The following is a 20549-nucleotide window of genomic DNA, read 5'->3' as shown; positions in this document are numbered from 1 at the left end:
TCCCTTCTTCCCCCCACCCTACTTTATATTGAAACAAGTTGAATGATTGGTGCTCTCTAAGACGTTTTTGTGTTGAAAAAGTTTAATTTTATCATATTAGTATCTTGTCTTTTTCCAATCAACTGTGGCCTACGATTGTATATTTGGTAGGTTGGGGTAAGATGGGACACCTTAAGAACATAATATCCAAAAAAACTCATCGTGCTTTAAACAATTAACAACGGTCTATTGGGGTCGCGAGGTTACGGTTTTATAATTCATTGAATGTTCTTTGTTTACGACCAACTGGGACAAGAAAATAGAATAAAAAGGTGTCCTATCTTCCCCCATCCTATTATAGTAGTGTGGGGCAAGATGACTGGTTGAATGATGGCGCATATTTTTTAAATACCTCCCACAAAAATAACATACACGGTAACGTAATTTAGCGTATGTGTGAAACAGAACATCCGTGTTATATTATAACGATTGCCCTTGCCCCGCCATGACAGCATAGGGCAAGTTACATTCATTCTATTACTATCATTATATACATCTTGCAAAATATAGTTTTGTTGATTGTAATCAAAATCAATATTTGTTTTTGTTTGTAAAAAAAACAATCAGAGACGACTAAAAGTAACATGTTGGGAGTGTGTCGGGGCAATTTTAAAGGTTTTGGAACGACTTCTATTTAATGGAAGATGGCTTTTTCGTACATTTAACATACATGGTAACTCGTAAGCTGGCATGAACACCCGTGCTATAACGACTGTCGTTTTCCGGCCAAGCAAGGATATAGTATGTTATATACATTCATTTATTTGCTGTTTTTGCATTGAGGTGGCCGTTTGCCGACGAAGAGGTTGTTAAGTTTTTATGGTTGAGTAGTTTAATAGAAATCTTGTACTCAAGAAAATCACGAGAAATTTGCCGATGAGTTGGAATTATCACCAGACGTGTCGGGTTTGGGTACTTTCCCAGCCTAAAGTAATTAGAATTAAGATTTTACCAGTTTGGTCAGTTTAATATGGTCCAGTGAGGGTCAGTTGTTTTGGTTGAATTAATGGAATGTTTATCGTTTATATACCATCGTTTTACAGGACAATTTTGGCATAAATTGCTTATTTGGTGCTAGTAAAGAATCCCCCCCACCCCCACCTTATTTGCTAACTACTAACCCCTAACCACCAACCTCTAACACTTTCCACCAGCCTATTCTGAAAGGTAGCGGAGTGCCGCTTTATGTTTATTCACTATAGTGCCGCTTATTTTGTTTTACCATAGGATAATAAGTATTGGAGTAGAATTTAGGACCAGTTGCTGTTCTGTCTCAGTTGTGTTACTGATTACAAATTGAGTACTTTACATTGAACGTTATACGAACATATAGTGAAACCAAACAACCGATGTCACTCTAAGAATCTCATTAACTTGGTAAGTTAGTTTGGGTGATTTACTTTGTTAACTGTGGAAACTTTTATGTAAAATGTGGACCAAACCATTAATGCTTTATTTACCTATAGTACCTAACATGTGCTTAAACAAAATAAGCCATAGGCTGCATTAAATAAATAAATAAAAAAATTAGGCCTAAAAGGGTACGAGTATGAAACAGAACTTCAGTATGAAAACCAACTGCCGTTGCCCTGCAATGTGAGGGTAAAGTCACATGGATGGTAACTCGTAAGCTATGAAACAGAACATCCATGTCCCAACAACTATCGTTTTCCTGCCATGCAACGAGTTATATTTATTTATTATTTGGTACTATTACTATTAAGGACTCATCCCATGACGCCACTGTGGAAAAAAATGCTAGGGTAGCATAGGCCTATACTTACCCCTAGTGACCAGTGACTTTCTAAAGTGTTCCTTAGGCCTCTCCAATACACACTGTATATATTTTTTTTAAAAAAAGTCTGCAGTTTGTATTGAAAATAACTTTGAAAATATGTAAAAAATTGCTGCAAATAAAGTCTGTTATAATTTTCAGATTGAATTCGATTCTCGGAATGCAGCAAAGTAAACAGACACGAAGCATGTTTTTAACTCGCGCATTGGAACGAATACTTGCTGATAAAGAGCTCAAGAGATCTCAGAATTCACAACTTAAGAAAGCCTGTCGTTTAGCGCTAGGTATGTGTTTGTTGAATTTTATAAATTCTATATGGGTGAGGCCCTGCAGTGAGGCACACCATGGGACCTGGGATTTAAGCCAGAGTTGACCCATTACCACAACATTGTATATGTACATTTTATTCTATATGGGTGAGGCCCTACAGTGAGGCACACCATGGGACCTGGGATTTAAGTCAGAGTTGACCCATTACCACAACATTGTATATGCACATTCTATTCTAAATGGGTAGGGTCATGCAGTGACACGCCATGGTTTCTGAGGTTTAGACCAGAGTTGGCCCATTATCCAACATTGTATATGCACATTCTATTCTAAATGGGTAGGGTCATGCAGTGACACGCCATGGTTTCTGAGGTTTAGACCAGAGTTGGCCCATTATCCCAACATCCAGGGTGCTAGAATCCATTAGTGACCACTGGGTTAAAGCAATTGCCGTTAAGTGTTTATTTTCAAGACACATACACTGATAAAAATATAACTTATGACATATAAGAATCTCTGAATCAGTGTAGAGCATCGAAACAGTTACTATACAAGCACCTAACTACTGAGCTATATTGTCAGACAAAATCCTACTGTGTTCATACTTAGTACAAAAAAAATATATATATTATATATTATAGTATATTTAGTCCAAAAATTTTTTTTTTATTTTTATTTTCATTGGAGTAATTTTCAAAAATCAAGTTTTATTTTCAGATGAAATCAAACAAGACCTGGAACATGATAGGTAAATATTATTCTTAAACTAAACAAGTACTTACATATGAAATGAGGTATATATACACCTAAGAAATGAGGTATATATACAAGGTGTATGATACAAAACACCTGTGTTATAACGACTGTCGTTTTCCGCCCAGTCGAGGATAAAACAAGTTACATTTAATTAGTCATTTATACATTCATATATATATATATATATATATATTATGTCTGTGTATTGTGTACTTAAAAAAGGAAATTATGCCGGAGCCAGTTTGTGCTAAAATGTAGTTAAATTCTTGTCTGGGCATCTTGTTTTGGTCTAAATCCAGTTTGAACCAGATTAAACAAGTTTTTTGTTCATTAGTCCTGGGGATGGACCGCCCAAGTCTCCTTTCACAATCATTGAGGCAGACCGATATTTCCTTGTCTTCGAGATGGCTTGTAAATCAAAATCACCCAGTATTGTCACTGCTGCACTCGATTGCTTACAGGTAAATACTCTATATGAATTAGAACATCAAGTTACTTGGCAGGCCATGCTATGGAACCTGATACTTGGGCTTGTTATTATAATATACGCCTGTTGTATGTGGAAAACGTTTTCTGCATGGTTAATTTTCAGTAGGTTATATTATGACTTATAGAATGGTAATAACTTTCTATTCTGTATGGAATGGGTAAAGTCCCACAGTGAGGGTATGCCAGGGGACCTAACCTGAGAATTATGCCAGAGTTGGCCCTTAACCTCAACACACAGCCCACAAGCGACCACTGGGTTGGAGCAATTGCCGTTAAGTGTCTTGCCCATAAGGGCATGGGAACATGAGTTGTCATGTTTGTATTAAAACTGACCAAAAAACCTCTGTTTTAAGCACCTAAAGCTAACATATACATTTTCTCTTCTCAGAAGATGTGTCTTTCCCCCCTAACTTATAAAATATTTAGAGATACTTCTTTTTTTTTATCAGAAAATGATTGTATATGGGATTCTAGTGGGTAATGCACCTGATTCATCAGTGCCGGGCAAGCGTTTAATTGACCGAGTAATTGATGCCATTTGCCAATGTTTTAATGGAATACAAACAGACGAACATGTTCAATTACAAATCATAAAGGTAGCTACATTTAGTTTTATACTTAAGAGTACTACATTTGTTTTTTAAAATCTACATTTGTTTTTATACCTTTTGGAAGAGTGTTTTATGTAACTGCTTGCACTTGTATGAGACCTTAATGTTATTTGCAATTTTGTGTAGATTTTTTGCAAGTCTTATAGCTGCCGAAAGTAAAAAGAAGCCAGCTTTTAAATTGTGGGATTTGTTTATCGTCGACTTCAATATATTTATTTTATGCGGCTATGTAAATTGTAGGAGTCAGTTTTCTTAAATGTTGTTGGCGAATTCTAACCTAGCTGCTGGCTTGGGTGTCTCATTTAAATATTGTTTATTCTTTGGGTGTGATACAGCCATTAACTTTAACAATGATGTTTTAGTGTTAAGACTGCAGCCTTTATTCATAACTGCATCATTCTCTTGTACAATCATGTTAAATCTATTATGCATTAATACACAATTCATACACTGTATACAGTATATCAGAATACAAATTCACATATGTATATAGCAGGGTGGGAGAAGTAAAGACACCTTTAGCATATACTATACAAAAATCCTGATTGTGTTTTCTTTTAATCAATTAACAAGTTGTGAGAAAATGGTTTTATAATTCTTTGAATATTCTTTGTTTACTACCAAATTGTAGGAAATAAAAAGTAAAGGTGTCCCATCTTCCCCTACAGTACCATACATACGTCATACTATTTTTAACAGCAGCATCAGCAAAATTCCCTTTCTTTTTCAAGGTACTTCTGACAGCAGTTACAAGTAATAATTGTGAAATCCATGAAGGAACGTTACTTCAAGCAGTGAGAACGTGTTATAACATTTATCTTGCTTCGCGAAACATGGTGAACCAGGTAAATCATCTTTTAAGTTCAATTTTTGATTCTATTTAAATATATAAGAATTTAAATACGAATAAAAATGCATAAATGTTTAATTTATTTTTCTTTCCGAATGGAATTTACTAAACCCTTGAAAAAAAAACTAATGAAAAAATGTTGCTATGTTTTATATAATTTTGTATAACGCTGAAAAAATGTTTTCTTAATGCTATAAAAATGATAGCTTGTTTTATAATGCTATGTTTTATAGTATTTTATATAATGCAAAAAAAATGTTTTATAAGATTTTATAATGCTATAAAAATAATAGCATTAAAAAACATTTTTTCATTATTTTTTTTCCTGTATTAAATGTTTTATAATTCTATAAAATAATAGTTTAATATATACATGTTCACCAGCGTTTCTTTATTTTGTTCATATTTGGGTTCCTATATCTTGCCAAACTAGTTTCATATTTAAATAATCCATCAAATAATGTTTGATTACCGTTGTCTGACAGACGACAGCGAGGGCGACTCTGACTCAAATGCTCAACGTAATCTTCTCAAGAATGGAAGCACAAGCGGTATGTATTCTTGCTTTTCTTCTTGTTTTTCTTCTTGTTTTTCTTTTTGTTTTTCTTTTTGTTTTTCTTTTTGTTTTTCTTCTTGTTTTTCTTTTTGTTTTTCTTTTTGTTTTTTTTTTGTTTTTCTTCTTGTTTTTTTTTTCATGTTTTTATTTTTGTTTTTCTACTTGTTTTGTGTTGTGTACAGTACAGTGTTTAGATATGTAAAAATTCCTTTCCCCCGATAGTTTTAAGCAATATTGCATTACATCAATGCATTTAGCTTGATCATCTTATTCTAGTTAAGTGACGATGCAATTCACTCATAATAACCGCTGTGAGACAAAGTTTAACCAGTGACATAAGAAACAAACATAAGGGTGAAACAAGGTCTCAAGGTTGTCAATATTCTAAAAACGCTCATATCAAAGGGTGAAACAGACATAACCACAATATAAAACATCCGAACAAAATATCTTATATTATTATAACTCAAAAGGAGTGTTGTTTACACCCCTCCCCCCTTTGATTTAATTATTTTTGTTATATACAGATACACCCTTAATATACATAATTCTTTAGATAAAAAATATATTATATTATAGTAGGATGGGGAAAGATGGGACACCTTTTTATTCTATTTTCTCGTCCCATTTGGTAGTAAACAAAGAACATTCAATGAATTATAAAACCGTATCCTTACAACTCCTATAGACCGGTGTTAATTGTTTAAAACACGATCAGGATATTTGGATATTATGAGTCAAAGGTGTCCCATCTTATTATTATAACACAAAAATAGTATAAACTGCCCCAGGGATGTAAAAATACAGTACTTTTACCATAGTATCTTAGTATTCTGTGGTTTTAGACTTTGCATGGCCTAAAAGCTTGTTAACATACTTTACATGAAACATTTTTTACCTTCCTGTATTAAAATACTTGCCACAAATAATCCAGTAGTTTTGTATGTACTAACATATGTGGCTTATGCTGTGTTAATTGCACTGTAGGAGTATGACAAAAGCTTGGCTAAAAAACTTCAAGAAGAGAAAGAGACTGAACAGGTGAAATATATGGCATATTTGCATAATAACATTTTTGGCACCTCTGCCCTGAACAAAATTAGAAAAAAATGGTAATTTTTATTAATTTGCTTGTTTTTACATCAGCAGTTCTGGTCTAAAAGTAATAATTTTTTCACCATAAAATTGACAGTTTTTTTACCGGATGACTTGTTTATATCATTTCACTGTGCATGATCGGCGATCGCTCGTCATACAGTATCAAGCTAAGCAAGTTATTTGACGCCAAAAATATTAAAAAACAAAAGCATGAAACGACTAACAGTTAACTCCTGTTTGTATAAGCTTGTGTTGCTAATACATTAACACATAATCCCACAAAAAACCAAGCTTTAATCAATTAAGACAATCGTTTGGGTTGATATTTGTATATAAATACCAAAACTGTATTTCTGACTTTAACTTTTATTAGGTTTATATTCTTATGAATACCTACAACCTGGCACCCCGTGGGTCTTAGCATTTGGACCAAGATTGGCCCTGGCCTTGTCTCACTATAGGACCTTATACGTATAGAATAGAATGTGCATATACAATATTTGGGGAAAGAGCCATCTCTGGCCTAAATCTCAGGTCCCGTGGCATGCCTCACTGTAGGACCTCACCCATATAGAATAGAATGTGCATATACAATGTTGGGGTAATGGGCCAACTCTGTCCTAAACCCCAGTACCCATGGCATGCCTCACTGTAGGACCTCACCCATATAGAATAGAATGTGCATATACAATGTTGGGGTAATGGGTCAACTCTGTCCTAAACCCCAGTACCCATGGCATGCCTCACTGTAAGACCTCACCCATATAGAATAGAATGTGCATATAAAATGTTGGGGTAATGGGCCAACTCGGTCTAAATCTCAGTACCATTGGCGTGCCTCACTATGGGACCTCACCCATATAGAATAGAACACATTTAAACATTAAAACAATGCACCAAGTCGTTGCAACACACAGTTTAGAACCCACTGGACTAAATCCTTTAAGTTAAAATCTTAAATAATTGTGTTTCTTCAGGAATTGAACCAGTCAATACAAGTTCCAATAAATGAACAAAATGGAGAAATTGTTCAAGGTACAGTATATGGATCTGTGTGTATTTAATGAAGTTGAGATGCGATACTGCTACCATTGTGGGCGTTGTGTTCTTGGGCAAAATACTTAAATGACAATCGCTTTAACCCAGTTGGTCATTACTGTATCCTATAAAATGTCAGCTGTACATAACAAAAATTTAATTTTTTTATAAGTATTCCCACTATAAATAAATATTATATAGTAAGGTGGGATAAGATGTTGCATTATTCTCTTTTGTCTTCCCATTTGGTAGTTAACAAAGTTTTAACAGAATTGTATAACCACATATCCTTACGACTCTAAAACAGCATTGTCAACTGTTAAAAACACGTTTAGGAAATATGGGATTAAGCTGCTAACGATATCCCATCTTGCCCCACAGTAATATATTTTGTTTTTATAGATGATGCACCAGAAAGTGATCAACACCACACCAGTATGATTGCTGATCACACAAATGGTATTATGACATCACAGAAGGGTGAAGAAAATGGGGCAACTGAGTCTGAGGATGGAGCATTCCAAGGTAGTTTGTTGAATAAGTTGTTAATTTCGCTCCAAAGTACTTCGATGAATAAGTTTTAATACGGGTCGTACAAATCAAAACTGTAACACACAAATGAAGAGCAGAAATAGGAGTCTAATTAAATTTGTAATAACAGAAAGGGTCATATTAAATATATTTGGACCAATATATGTATTTTTGCACCATTTAAAACAAAAAAAAATTAGGTAACTGTTTTTGTCACTTTTACACTATTTTCTTTAAAAAAAATAAAAAATCTTTTTTTTTTTAAATAATAAATTATTTTTCGGAATTATTTCAGTTGTGAACGGAGTAGCTGAGTCATCAGATGATTCAGCAAGTTTGGTCGTTGAAGAAATAGTTTCAAACATCGTCGATTTTGTCGTCGCACAAAACGAAGAAGAAGAAGAAGCAGAGTTCGATCAACTTGGTCAGTTAAAAACTAAACAAGATTTTTAATTTTTCTGTCTATATTTGGAGTTTATTTTTTATTTTTTTTTTACTAAAGTAAGTTCTTTTATATATTAACTAAACTGTTGTTTTCACAGTTTTATGTTTTTTTTTATTAAATCGGAATGGTAACAGCGAGTCAGTAGCAAGCTATGAACCTGGAACCTGTTCATAAAATCAACTTAAAAATATTTTCATATTCAATTTTGTGTTTTAAATTAATGTAACCTCGCGTGGCGTGAAATTACAGTCATTATAACACGGCGCTATTTGTGGTGGTTTGTCATTAAATAAAACTTAAATATTTGCTCTTCATTCAACCCTCTTCCTTCCCAGCTTCCATGTCCTCCCGTTTATCCGTGACATCATCGGATGCAACAAGCTCCTACAATGATGATCTTCTTAAGAGGAGCGTCAACTTTTCGCATGTTCTGCAAAAAGATGCTTTCCTTGTGTTTAGGTATCAGTTTAAGTTTAATATATCTGGCATATCAATTTCTATTCTATATTAGTAAAGTACTTGATTACCTAGTATGCGGGTCAAATTTACAATTCAACTGTGTTCTTTTTAGTAGTTTCCATCGCCTAATGCTGGATTACAAGTGTTTGGACTTCTTATCAATACTAGTATCCTAAATATATTTAAAGACATAAATAAAACATGTAAAAACAATGTTTTAATCTTTCAGGAGTTTCTGCAAGTTGAGCATGAAGTTATTATCAGATGGCCCACCTGACCCAAAGTAAGTTCGCTTGTATAGGCGTGGTCCGCCTTTTTAAGTCAATAGGCAGGGGAGGGCCCTTAAAGTTGAGAATTTATGTCTCCTTTGAGTATTTTTGGTTTAAAATTGTGGCCTTTACATTACCTGCTTGGATTTAAGGCTTTAAAATGTGGCTTTTAATTTTCACCTTAAATTTTCAATTTAACTTTATAACTTTGAAATATGTAATTGTGATTTTAACTTGCCAAAATAATTTTATGGCATTAAAATGTGCATAGGCGGAAACAAAACATTTGTAAAAACTCCTTGTAACTCAACCTTACTGGTCCTCCTTAAAACTTAAGGCTGTTGGAGTTTCCAGTATTAAAATTTATCTCCAAATTGTGGCTTGAATTTTGACTTGGTTAGTGGCCTTCAATTGTGCATAGGCGAAAATAAAACATTTGCAAAAACTCCCTGTAACCCAACGTTACTGGTCCTCACAGATCCCATGAGCTTCGATCGAAGATTCTGTCGTTACATCTTCTCCATTCAATCTTACAATCGGCTGGTCCCGTGTTCAAGGATAATGATATGTTTATTAACGCAATAAAACAAGTAAATTTTTTTCTTTTAGTGACATTTAACAAATTCATTTAGTCTGAGTTATCATAAGAGATTTTAAATATTTTTTATGTCAGGTCAAGGGTAATGATAATGTTTATTTACCCGATAAAACAAGTAAATTTTTTTCTGTACTTTTATTAATATTTTAGGTGACGTTGTTAAAATTTAGTTACATTTTCTGTATTTTCTACAATACTTAGGAAATGTTTTCAAATTTTCAATAATTTGGGGCGATATTTGTACAATGCAGTTTAGATAAAACAGGTGAAATTTATTTGTTCCTGAGTGATAATACTTAAATACATTTAATACTTAAATACAAGTATAAGTTATCAAGCATAAAGATTTTAAAAAAAATGAAAAAATTAAATTGGGATTAAAAAAATGGACTTTTTAAAAATTTAAGAGGAAACGATTTGGCTTTGGTTTAAAAATAAAGAAATTTTGTTGCAGGGCCTAACCCATACACAACCCATAACCCATATAGTAGTTGTAAAACACTCATATGTATCATTCCCATTCCTTACCTTCAGTACCTCTGCGTGGCGTTGAGTAAAAACGGGGTTTCATCGGTTCCCGATGTTTTCCATCTCTCCCTTGAAATCTTCGTCAAATTGTTGGAAAATTTTAAGACTCATTTGAAAGTGCAGATACAGGTATTTGTTTGTGGTGTTTGTGTATTTAAAATGTTGAAAGCTACAGTACAATTTGATGATTTGTATAGTTTTAGTAATACACTTACTTTTTACAAATAAAATTACTTAAAAATTACACAAAATTAGAAACAAATAAAATCAAATAATAAAAACATATAAATTTCTTGATTTTAATGGTAAAACTAAAGTAAATACACTAAAAATACCGTTTTATAAAATTAAAAAATCCACCCCAAAAATGATAAAAAACATATACAAATATCTTATATAATAATTTTTTATAAAACGAAAGATTGTCAAAAAAAGAAGAAACTTTATCTAATTTTTGTTTATTTTTTTAGGTTTTCTTCAAAGAGATCTTCCTCAACATCCTTGAGTCTTCGTCCTCCTCCTTCCAGCATAAATGGATGGTGCTTGAGACTTTGTTGAAGATCTGCTCGGATGCTCAATGCATGGTGGACATATACGTCAACTACGACTGTGACATAAATGCAGCTAATGTTTTCCACCAGCTGGTCACCCTGTTATGCAAAATAGCTCAAGTATCCCATAATCACGTCGGCATAACACCAGCGCAGGTATGTGTGTTCATTAAAAGTGAGAATGTTTTGTGGGGGTTAATAAGAATTTTGAGAAGTTAAAAAAGAATGAAAAAATGCTTCACAAAAAAAGGCTTTATAGAAATAGAATAAAATAAAATGAACAAATTTAGGTTAAAAATGATCCCCCCTTAAAAAAAACTTAAAAAAGAATCTAAAAAAATATTCCAAAAATATTTTTTAAAAACGTGATTAAAAATTGTCCAAAAAAATAATCTTAAAAGTTTCCCCAAACTGTGGGATATGAGTGACTCTCATATCCCACAAGTAATCCAGAAAATTGATCCGCAAAACTATTTCTTTATAAAACTCTCTTTATCCATGATCCTTGCATCTAGGAGCACATGATGCGGAAGAAAAGTTTGGAATGTTTGGTGATGATCACAAAGTCGATGGTGGATTGGAGTTCGGAACTTTACATTAATCCCCACTCCATGTCACATCTGGGTAAGATTTCATGCAAATAATGATAATTCTTATATTTCTGTAGCTTTTTTTTGCTTTTTATATGTAGCTTTTTCGGGTTTATATATTTTATATAAAACTTTTATGTATAGTCACATCTGGGTAAGAAATCACGCAAATAGTTAAAAAAATTCAGGTCTTTTTGTGTATTGTATTCTATGTGGGTGAGGTCTCGCAGCGTGGCATTCTATTCTATGTTTGGCATGCCATAGGTCGTAGGTATTAGACCAGGATTGTCCCATTATCCTAAACGTATTTTACTCCTCACTCTATGTCACACCTAGATTTCATGCAATTAATATTAATTCTTATATTTGGTTACTTTTTCACTTGTATATATATTTTTAATATATAAGTTTTATATATAGTCACATCTAGGTAAGATTTTGTGCGTATTAATTTGTTACATTTTATGTGGGTGAGGTCGCATGGCACGCTTTGGGTTCTATGATTTAGGCCACAATTGGCCGATTATTCTAAATATTCTAAATCGAACTTAGCACCAATTTATACCTTTTGGTAACATTTTTACTTAAGTCTTAAGAAGTGAAAACTTTTTTAATGAAGTGTTTTTATTTAATTAAGGACAATCAGCATTTTATATCTTTTTTGTAATATTTCGTAAATTTAAAAAGGTAAGTTTTACCAGATTTGGAAAAGGTCTGCTATTCTGCAAGATTTTATAGTTAAGATGTTAAACCTATTTTAATTGTTAATTTTTTTACCTGGATTTTTAAATAAAAATGTTCAACCAGGCAAAGAGCATCTGCCAGAGTCTGGCAACCCCGGCAACCTGTCAATCACTTCATCGGTATCGAACATGGATAGCACGCATTCCCTTAACTCAGATACTTCGGACCACTTGCTCAACAGCGCTCCTGGTGGAGCAGCTGACAATCCAGAAACCCTCGAAGTTATGAAACAGCAAAAGGACATTTTGGAACAAGGAATTCTAATGTGAGTTTTTGGTAAAAATGTGCTCCAAAAAAGTGTCTGTCAAAATGTGCCCCCCAAAAAAGTTTGTCAAAATATGCTCTAAAGAGTTGTTGGCAAAAACAATTGCATCCCTCTTTTAGGGTCGTGAGGATATGGTTATATAATTCTGTAAATAATATTTGTTATCTATTAAATTGGATGAGAAAAAGAAACAAAAACATGGACCATTTTACCCCTTAAACCCAACATATATTTCTAACCGTTTTTCTTCAGTGTTTCAATTTAAATTCAGGTTCAACCGGAAGCCATCTAAAGGCATTGCATTCCTACAAGCGCAAGGTATGATCGGCAACACTGCAAATGACGTGGCAGAATTCCTTCATTCTGAAACTCGATTAAACCCGTCAGAAATCGGCGACTACATTGGAGAACATGATAAGTATGTTAAACTTAAAGAACTTCATTTAATTTATAATATATTCTATTCTATGTGGGTGAGGCCTTTGCCAATTGCCTGAGATTAAGGCCACATTTGGCCCATTAACTCAACACCCAAGAAGCCTGTGTTAGTCATTCATGCCACCAGATTGAATCCACAACACCCATTTACATTAAAATATTCCCCCCTTTATTATATTAAGGTTTTGCAGCAGATGCAAAAAAAAACATGTTCACGTAACAATTGCCATTGTGATCCCATCCTTGTAAATATGAACTTTTAAGTTGCTTTGAACTTTAGGTGGTAAATTACTTAAATTAAAGATGTCATAATTGATGATGTCATAATCGATGATGTCACAATTAGTGATGTCGCAACTCACAATTATTGATTTCATAATCGATGACATCACGATAATGATGTCATAACCCATTTATTTACCAATAGATGGAACAAGGAAGTGATGTACTCGTACATCGATAATCTCGACTTCTCATCCTTGGACTTTGTGACAGCGATCCGGAGGTTCTTGGAAGGATTCCGTCTTCCAGGGGAAGCTCAGAAGATTGATCGCTTGATGGAGAAGTTCGCGAGTCGATATTGTGACTGCAACCCTCAGTGAGTGGATTAACTAGAATGTTATAAGTTACGTAGGTGTAATGGTTCTCATTTTTTTGAAACACATTATATTTTTTGTGAATTAATTTTTTTGTGTCCTGGTGGGTGAAAATTTTTACTGTTTCTGTATTTTATATACATGAGATTTCTATGTGTGAACTGGGTAATGTTTTTCTTATGTTTAAAACAGGGATGGTATTATGTTTTATTGCATTCCAGTGAGTTGAAAGTTTCGTTTGTTTCTGTAATTTAAATGGATGAAGTCCATAGGTGTAATGTTGGAGGTACTCGTTTTATTTTCTTCCTATTTATATGTTACCTTCCAGATTTAAAAGCATTTCTGAAGTCGTTTTCACGACATAATTTATATTTAATACCAGATGAGCCACTAAAAAATTATTTACTTTATGCCTGGTAGCAGAAGTAACAGAATATAATTCATTACATTTCTTGCAGTGGAACAATATTTGCATCAGCCGATGCCGCGTATGTCCTCGGTTACAGCGTCATCATGCTCACTACTGATCTACACAGCTCACAGGTTGGTTTATAAAATATGACATTATTCTGAAGCTTGTTTTTTTGTTTTACATTTTTTATGAAGGTTTTTATTTTATGCATAATAATGAAAGTAAAGTTTCTGCTCCAAAATACCTTGATAACATAAATACCAACTTATTGGTCACTTACAAAATATAAACAAAAACTTTAATTATATAAATAACATCTCATCGTAATCACATGAAATATCTCATGAATCGTAATCACATGAATAACAACTCATTGGCCAAATGCCATATATGAAAAAACTTGAAAAATAATTCATGATCATATCAGTCACCTCTCATGAATCGTGATACACATGAAAAAACTCATGAATCATGATACACATGAAAGAAATATCTCATCAGTCTTTTGAATCGTGATCACATGATATATCTCATTATTCTCATGAATCTTGATCACATGGTATATCTCATGAATCGTGATACACATGAAAAACCTCATGAATCGTAATAAACATGAAATATCTTATCATTCTCGTGAATCGTTACCACATAAACACCATCATTCTCGTGAATCGTTACCACATAAACACCATCATTCTCGTGAATCGTTACCACATAAACACCATCATTCTCGTGAATCGTTACCACATAAACACCATCATTCTCGTGAATCGTTACCACATAATCGCCATCCTCCACAGGTAAAGCGAAAGATGACAAAGGAAGATTACATTCGTATGAACCGAGGAATCAACGACAGTAAAGATCTACCAAGTGAATACCTCGAGAATATTTACGATCAAATCAAGAAGAAGGAAATTTCGATCAAACCGACACGAAGTGACAACAAAGTTTCAACTTTAAAAGGTACTTAGTGAAAAATTCGTTTGTTCTTGGACCTTACCCATATAGAGGGCAACATCCACTTCCTGCAAACGTGCAATAAAAGTCTAAATGCCAATCTTTTACTTACTTTTGTTTCTATTTGAATAAGAGACTGATGATGTCATTTAAGAGAAATATATCTTATATTATACAATTTACTAGACTTGATTTTTGTCTGTTCTGTTTTTGTAGCACCAGATCCTTACTGTATTTCTTTACACAAGAATCTTCCATCTCTATAACTACAAACTTTACAACACTTACCGAACACAACAAAAAATTAAGCTTTTTTTAAAATTAAACAAAGTTTACAACAATGACCAAACACAACAAAAACTTAAGGTCTGAACAAAAATGTTTTTACCCAGGCCTATAGTGTGTGTATCTGAAACATCTTGACCAAAAGCAACAGCAAATATTAAAGTTTGTACATTTTTTCCACCAGGTATAGCACCAGCAGCACAGAGGTTACGGGAGATGCAAGACATGGCGAGCACGGCTAAAGCTTTAATGGAAGCAGCAAGCCACGTGGAAGCCGAGTTCATTTGCACCACACATTATGAACATGTTAGACCTATGTTTAAGGTAAACAAAACAATTTTTAGACTTTTTTTGGAAACTTTGTTGTTCGGCATAAATCTATATTTATACAACTGCTGTCTTAGCCGATTTCCTATTTCGACACAATAGGAATTCACGCCGTAATATTTGTGCCATAATACCGATTGTCCCCTTGATTTTTTTGCCTGCAGTTGCTTGAAAACAGGTTAAATATTTTCCTTTTCACGCATGCGATCAAGTAAAGGATTAATACGTTTGCAATAAATACTTCTTACGCGCGTAAATGCAACGTACTGCGCACCTGCTTTAGCAAAAGAATGAGACCACTAGGCTTTAGCGTTGGAAAATGGGTATGCCGCATACCCTATAAATATTCCGAAGTATGCGCCGCATACCCAGGATCGGCGCCATGGCTGTCTTGTTTTAAGAATTTTTTTTGCAGGTCAATTATTTTAAAAATATTTTTTTTTTTTGGACTGAAAAATCAGAATATTTTTATAATATAATTTATATTTGTTTTGTATAACGCATATTTACTCCTTAACTCTGCTAATGCAAGCTTAATCTCATGTGCCCATTTATTCTGTTGCTATTTAAAATTACGTGCTCATTAATTAATTTGAGTGTTTATTGCTCATTAAACAGTACGTGCCCATTCAATAATTTTATTGTTTTTACCTTTGCGTGCTCAATATCAATATGAAATACGTGCTCATTCATTAATTTTCTCCACACAGTTATGCTGGCGATCCCTCATGGTTGCCTTCTCAATGGGCCTTCAGGATTTTGAGGACAAACAAGTTACAAGTCTATGTTTAGATGGGATGAGATATGCAGTCCGTGTGGCTTGCATATTTGGCCTTTCTGTAAGTATTTATTTAATACAAAAACTTAATTCAAAAAATGAAAACAGAGAATTTTTGTTTTTAAAAAAATAAAAAAAAAGATTTATTTTTTAAAAAGACAAATGTAAAAAAGCAGTAATTTTTAACTTAAAGCTGATAAATTTTGAACACATTAATGTCACTAAATGTTCTTAGTATTATAACTTATTTTATTTCATACACATCATGCATGCTTACAAATAATATTCATATAAAACTACTTATTTACATAAAACTTAGATAGAAAAAAAATAAATAAAAAAAATTCCAAAAAATAATTCTAAATAAAAAAGTTAGGAAAAAGTAAAATAATAAAAAATTACAAAAAAAGATATTCATACAACTTATTTTCACTACAGTTGGAACGTGATACTTTCATTCAAGCTCTTTCAAGGTTTTCTCTCCTTCAAGCCAACGCTGGTATTCGTGAACTTAAGCTGAAGAATATTGAAGCTATAAAGACTTTGATATCGATAGCTTACACTGATGGCAACTACCTGCAGGAATCTTGGCACGAAGTGAGTGTTTTTAATTCTATTCCAATTCCCATTACCAAGCATTCTGTATGCACATTCTATTCTACATGGGTGAGGTCCTATAGTGAGGCATGCCATGGGACCTGAGATTTAGACCAGAGTTGGCCCATTACCCCAACATTGTATATGCACTTTCTATTCTATATGGGTGAGGTCCTATAGGCCAGAGTTGACCTAACACCCTTTTTAACTTAAAACACTTTGAACTTAAAACATCTAATGGTTTAAGACCTTTTTTTGAGTTACCTAAACATTTAAAAATAAAACTTTAAAGTAATACTTAAGTTTCATATTTTGTAAATGCTAACCAACTAACCGTCATCCCCAAATATTGAAATGTGTGTCACATCCTAATAATAAACCTCTCCATACACATCCAAAACTTTATCTTGATATGTAATGCTGAATGCTAACCAACAAACTGTCATCCCCAGATATTGAAATGTATCTCCCACCTCGAGCTGCTGCAGTTAATTGGATCTGGTGTGCGAGACCAAGCAACAACAGCCATGAAAAGATCGGCTGGTATAATGGACAATAACCCAAGTAAGTAACAAAACTTTTTAAGCCCAAAACTTTTTCCCATTTTCAATTTTTTCCATTTTTAATTCAAACTTATTCCTTTTTTAATGTTTTCCTTTTTTTAATTAAAACTTTTTCCTTTTTTTCTATTTTCCATGTTTCCAAATCCATGTTTTATCCTTCTTTTTTTCAGTTTTAACAAAAACATTTGGCATGGAGCAACGGAAGTTGGCGACCATCCAGGAGTCGATGGGTGAAACGAGTTCGCAAAGTTTTGTCGTCGCGGTCGATCGCATTTTCACTGGTTCGACGCGCTTGGATGGAGATGCTATCGGTAAAATTTTTTTTATTATTTTAATTAAATATGTACACGTATATACATTTAGACTTTCTAAGTATTTTTGGTAATTGATTTTATGTCTATAATTTAAAATATCATTTTTTTAGTAGTTCATTAGTACAATGATTAAAACCACAATTTAACAAAATTCTAAAATAGAAATACCTATTTAATAAAAAATCAGCAAATTTATTTAGTTTTTCAAATCCTATAATGTGAACTATGTATAAAAGTTTAATTAACTTTTTTTTTCCAGTTGATTTTGTTCAATGGTTGAGCAAAGTGTCGTTGAGCGAGCTATGCAACCCCTCCCACCCAAGGATGTTCTCACTTCAAAAGATCGTTGAAATCTCTTATTACAACATGGGGAGGATAAGAATACAATGGTCAAGAATATGGGCTATTTTGGGTGAGTGGATTTATATGTTTATTTATTTTGTTTTTTAGATATATATATATATTTTTTTATTTTCTTTGTATGTAGATAATATTTTTCAGGATTTTACTTTTGCATGTCTAAACTTAAATAGTAATGAAATTATGGAATTCTTTTTAAGATACTTATGCCAGGCACATATAATGTGAATGATCTTTTCGCGGCTCATTTTGTATGAAAACGAAACGTCGTGTTTTTCTAACGTTTTGTCTGACGCGTATTGAACTCCGTACCTTAAACAGCAATTTCCCACAGGCGAGCATTTCAATGCAGTTGGCTGTAGCGATGATGAGGGTGTAGCTTTCTTTGCCGTTGACAGCTTACGACAATTGTCAACCAAGTTCCTCGAGAAGGGAGAACTCCCTGGCTTCAGTTTCCAAAAGGATTTCTTGCGACCATTTGAGCATATCATGAAACATAACCCGACCCTAATGATACAGGATATGGTGGTTCGTTGTATCGCACAGATGGTGTCTTCACAGGTAATTACCCCCCTTTTGAATAAGAATTAAGATATAATATATTCGTTTGGCTGTTCTACAGTTTAAGACAGAGAAAATATTGGTTTATGGTTAGAGTTGGATTAATGGGTCTTTAGATTTATTTTAAACTTAATTGTAAGGTTTTCCAACCATATTTAATCCACTTACAAATTATACATTTTTAGCTTAAATTGTTATAAATTCTCCAATGTTTAGACAGCCACAAAAAAGTCAACATATATGTTCTTAAGCATTAAAGTTAGGACCTGATTTCATGCCTTTATCAATTTCCAGGCTTCTAGCATTGAGGTTTAAGACTTAATTTCCTTTTCAACCCCCAGGCGTCCAACATAAAGTCAGGGTGGAAGAATATTTTCACTGTGTTTACGATCGCTGCTTCACATCAAGATGAAAGCATCGTGGAACTTGCGTTCGAAACAACGGCTAATATTATAAGTGAGTTCGGTGTCAAACTTGTTTGAAATGAACTATGTGTCCTTAGGCAAGACACTTAAAGGTAATTGCTCCAACCCAGTGGCCACTAATGGGTTGTCCAAATTATCAACCATGTATAAAAGAATCACCTACAAAGTTACATACGTAGTAACTTGTAAGCAGGCACACGAGGTGTATGAAACAGAACATCCGTGTTATAATGACTTCCGTTGCCCACTATGCGAGGATAAATAGGTTACATACATTCATTCAAATTATATATATAAGTTGTCTTATACTTGTCAAAAATGTTTGCTCTTCTCTATTATTTTAACTTTTTTCACTAAATAAATAAAAAAATATTCCGTTTTGCCAAATTCTTAAAAAATTTGGTCACTCTAACATTCAATTCTCACCAGAATTTTCTTTGACCAAAATATAAAAAATAATGTTTTTTTTGTACTAAAATATTATTCACTCCCCAGATGAGACGTTCCAGTTCTACTTCTCCTCCATTATCCACTGCTTCCAGGATGCGGTGTCCGCTCTTCGTGAGTTTTCCTGTTCAGCTTTCCCCGATACGAGCATGGAGGCGATTCGTCTTATCCGGCAATGCGCCGATTATGTTGCTTTGAAACCTGAGGTGAAATATTTGGATTTATGTTTAATCGGTTGGGGCAAGACGGTTCTCCAACTCTGGCCTAAATCTTAGGTCCCTGACGTGCTGTAAGACATCACCTACATACAATATTTGTTTGCATACACTCATTTAAAATGAAATATAGTTTTACTAAAATAAATAAATAATTTTTTTGCAGCTTTTTGAGGATTTAATCGGGGACGAAGCCCCGGCCTCTCGCACGGGTGAACGGGTATGGGTTCGAGGGTGGTTCCCCATATTATTTGAGCTGTCGTGCATCATCAGTCGATGCAAGCTCGACGTGCGCACGAGAGGTCTCACAGTGATGTTCGAGATCATGAAAACACACGGACATACTTTCACGGAGAATTGGTGGAACGACTTGTTTCAAATTATCTTCAGGTGATTTTATTTATTTACTCGGTCAGTTGGCATTTAGGGGCAATACGGCATTCCTAGAATAAAAATCCCAGGTCCCATGGCATGCCTCACTGTAGGACCTCACCCATATAGAATAGAATGTGCATATACAATGTTGGGGTAATGTGCCAACTCTGGCATAAATCCCAGGACCCATGACGTGCCTCACTTTAGGACCTCACCCATATACAATAATATGAATGTGCTTATACAATGTTGGGGTAATTGAACACTTTTACTGAAAAACTGATTAAATGATTTAGCCAAGCTCACAGAACAAGTCTAGCTACAATTAAATAAAGTTTAGAAAATAAAAAGTTGTAAGAACCTTTTAAAAAGAGTTTAACTTTTTTAAAAAGAGTTTAACTTTTTTAAGAAGAG

The 20549-nt window shown here is 33.6% G+C and overlaps 2 protein-coding genes across 5 annotated transcripts in view; one reads left to right on the top strand and one right to left on the bottom strand.

Annotated features, from left to right (window-relative positions):
* Positions 1-1264: 1264 nt before the first annotated feature.
* The window catches only part of LOC100184439 (brefeldin A-inhibited guanine nucleotide-exchange protein 1), a 31964-nt gene continuing 12679 nt past the window's right edge, over positions 1265-20549 (top strand). For 3 of the 4 annotated variants that reach the window (XM_026838562.1, XM_018815677.2, XM_009863811.3), the window contains exons 1-32: positions 1265-1416; positions 1976-2118; positions 2822-2852; positions 3195-3321; positions 3799-3945; positions 4692-4805; positions 5296-5361; positions 6354-6407; positions 7442-7499; positions 7905-8027; positions 8329-8457; positions 8814-8937; positions 9167-9220; positions 9685-9796; positions 10339-10461; positions 10803-11039; positions 11399-11507; positions 12281-12482; positions 12754-12900; positions 13348-13518; positions 13975-14059; positions 14729-14894; positions 15358-15497; positions 16211-16339; positions 16717-16875; positions 17328-17439; positions 17609-17749; positions 18012-18164; positions 18447-18673; positions 19015-19129; positions 19594-19751; positions 19927-20150. In XM_026838562.1, coding sequence (XP_026694363.1) covers positions 1995-2118; positions 2822-2852; positions 3195-3321; positions 3799-3945; positions 4692-4805; positions 5296-5361; positions 6354-6407; positions 7442-7499; positions 7905-8027; positions 8329-8457; positions 8814-8937; positions 9167-9220; positions 9685-9796; positions 10339-10461; positions 10803-11039; positions 11399-11507; positions 12281-12482; positions 12754-12900; positions 13348-13518; positions 13975-14059; positions 14729-14894; positions 15358-15497; positions 16211-16339; positions 16717-16875; positions 17328-17439; positions 17609-17749; positions 18012-18164; positions 18447-18673; positions 19015-19129; positions 19594-19751; positions 19927-20150 — 4061 coding nt within the window. In that variant the 5' untranslated portion in view covers positions 1265-1416; positions 1976-1994. The remainder of the gene's footprint in view (positions 1417-1975; positions 2119-2821; positions 2853-3194; positions 3322-3798; positions 3946-4691; positions 4806-5295; positions 5362-6353; positions 6408-7441; positions 7500-7904; positions 8028-8328; positions 8458-8813; positions 8938-9166; positions 9221-9684; positions 9797-10338; positions 10462-10802; positions 11040-11398; positions 11508-12280; positions 12483-12753; positions 12901-13347; positions 13519-13974; positions 14060-14728; positions 14895-15357; positions 15498-16210; positions 16340-16716; positions 16876-17327; positions 17440-17608; positions 17750-18011; positions 18165-18446; positions 18674-19014; positions 19130-19593; positions 19752-19926; positions 20151-20549) is intronic. The other variant, XM_018815674.2, reaches the window with a different exon arrangement.
* Positions 9641-20549, bottom strand: part of LOC100186837 (ileal sodium/bile acid cotransporter-like) — a 28637-nt gene continuing 17728 nt past the window's right edge. The window contains exon 11 of the mRNA XM_002123150.3: positions 9641-9651. The gene's annotated coding sequence lies outside the window, so the exon portion shown is untranslated. The remainder of the gene's footprint in view (positions 9652-20549) is intronic.

This window comes from Ciona intestinalis, chromosome 1 (genome assembly GCF_000224145.3).
Source record: "Ciona intestinalis chromosome 1, KH, whole genome shotgun sequence".
NCBI classification, from domain to species: Eukaryota; Metazoa; Chordata; class Ascidiacea; order Phlebobranchia; family Cionidae; genus Ciona; species Ciona intestinalis.
This window is presented reverse-complemented; position numbering and strand designations above follow the sequence as displayed.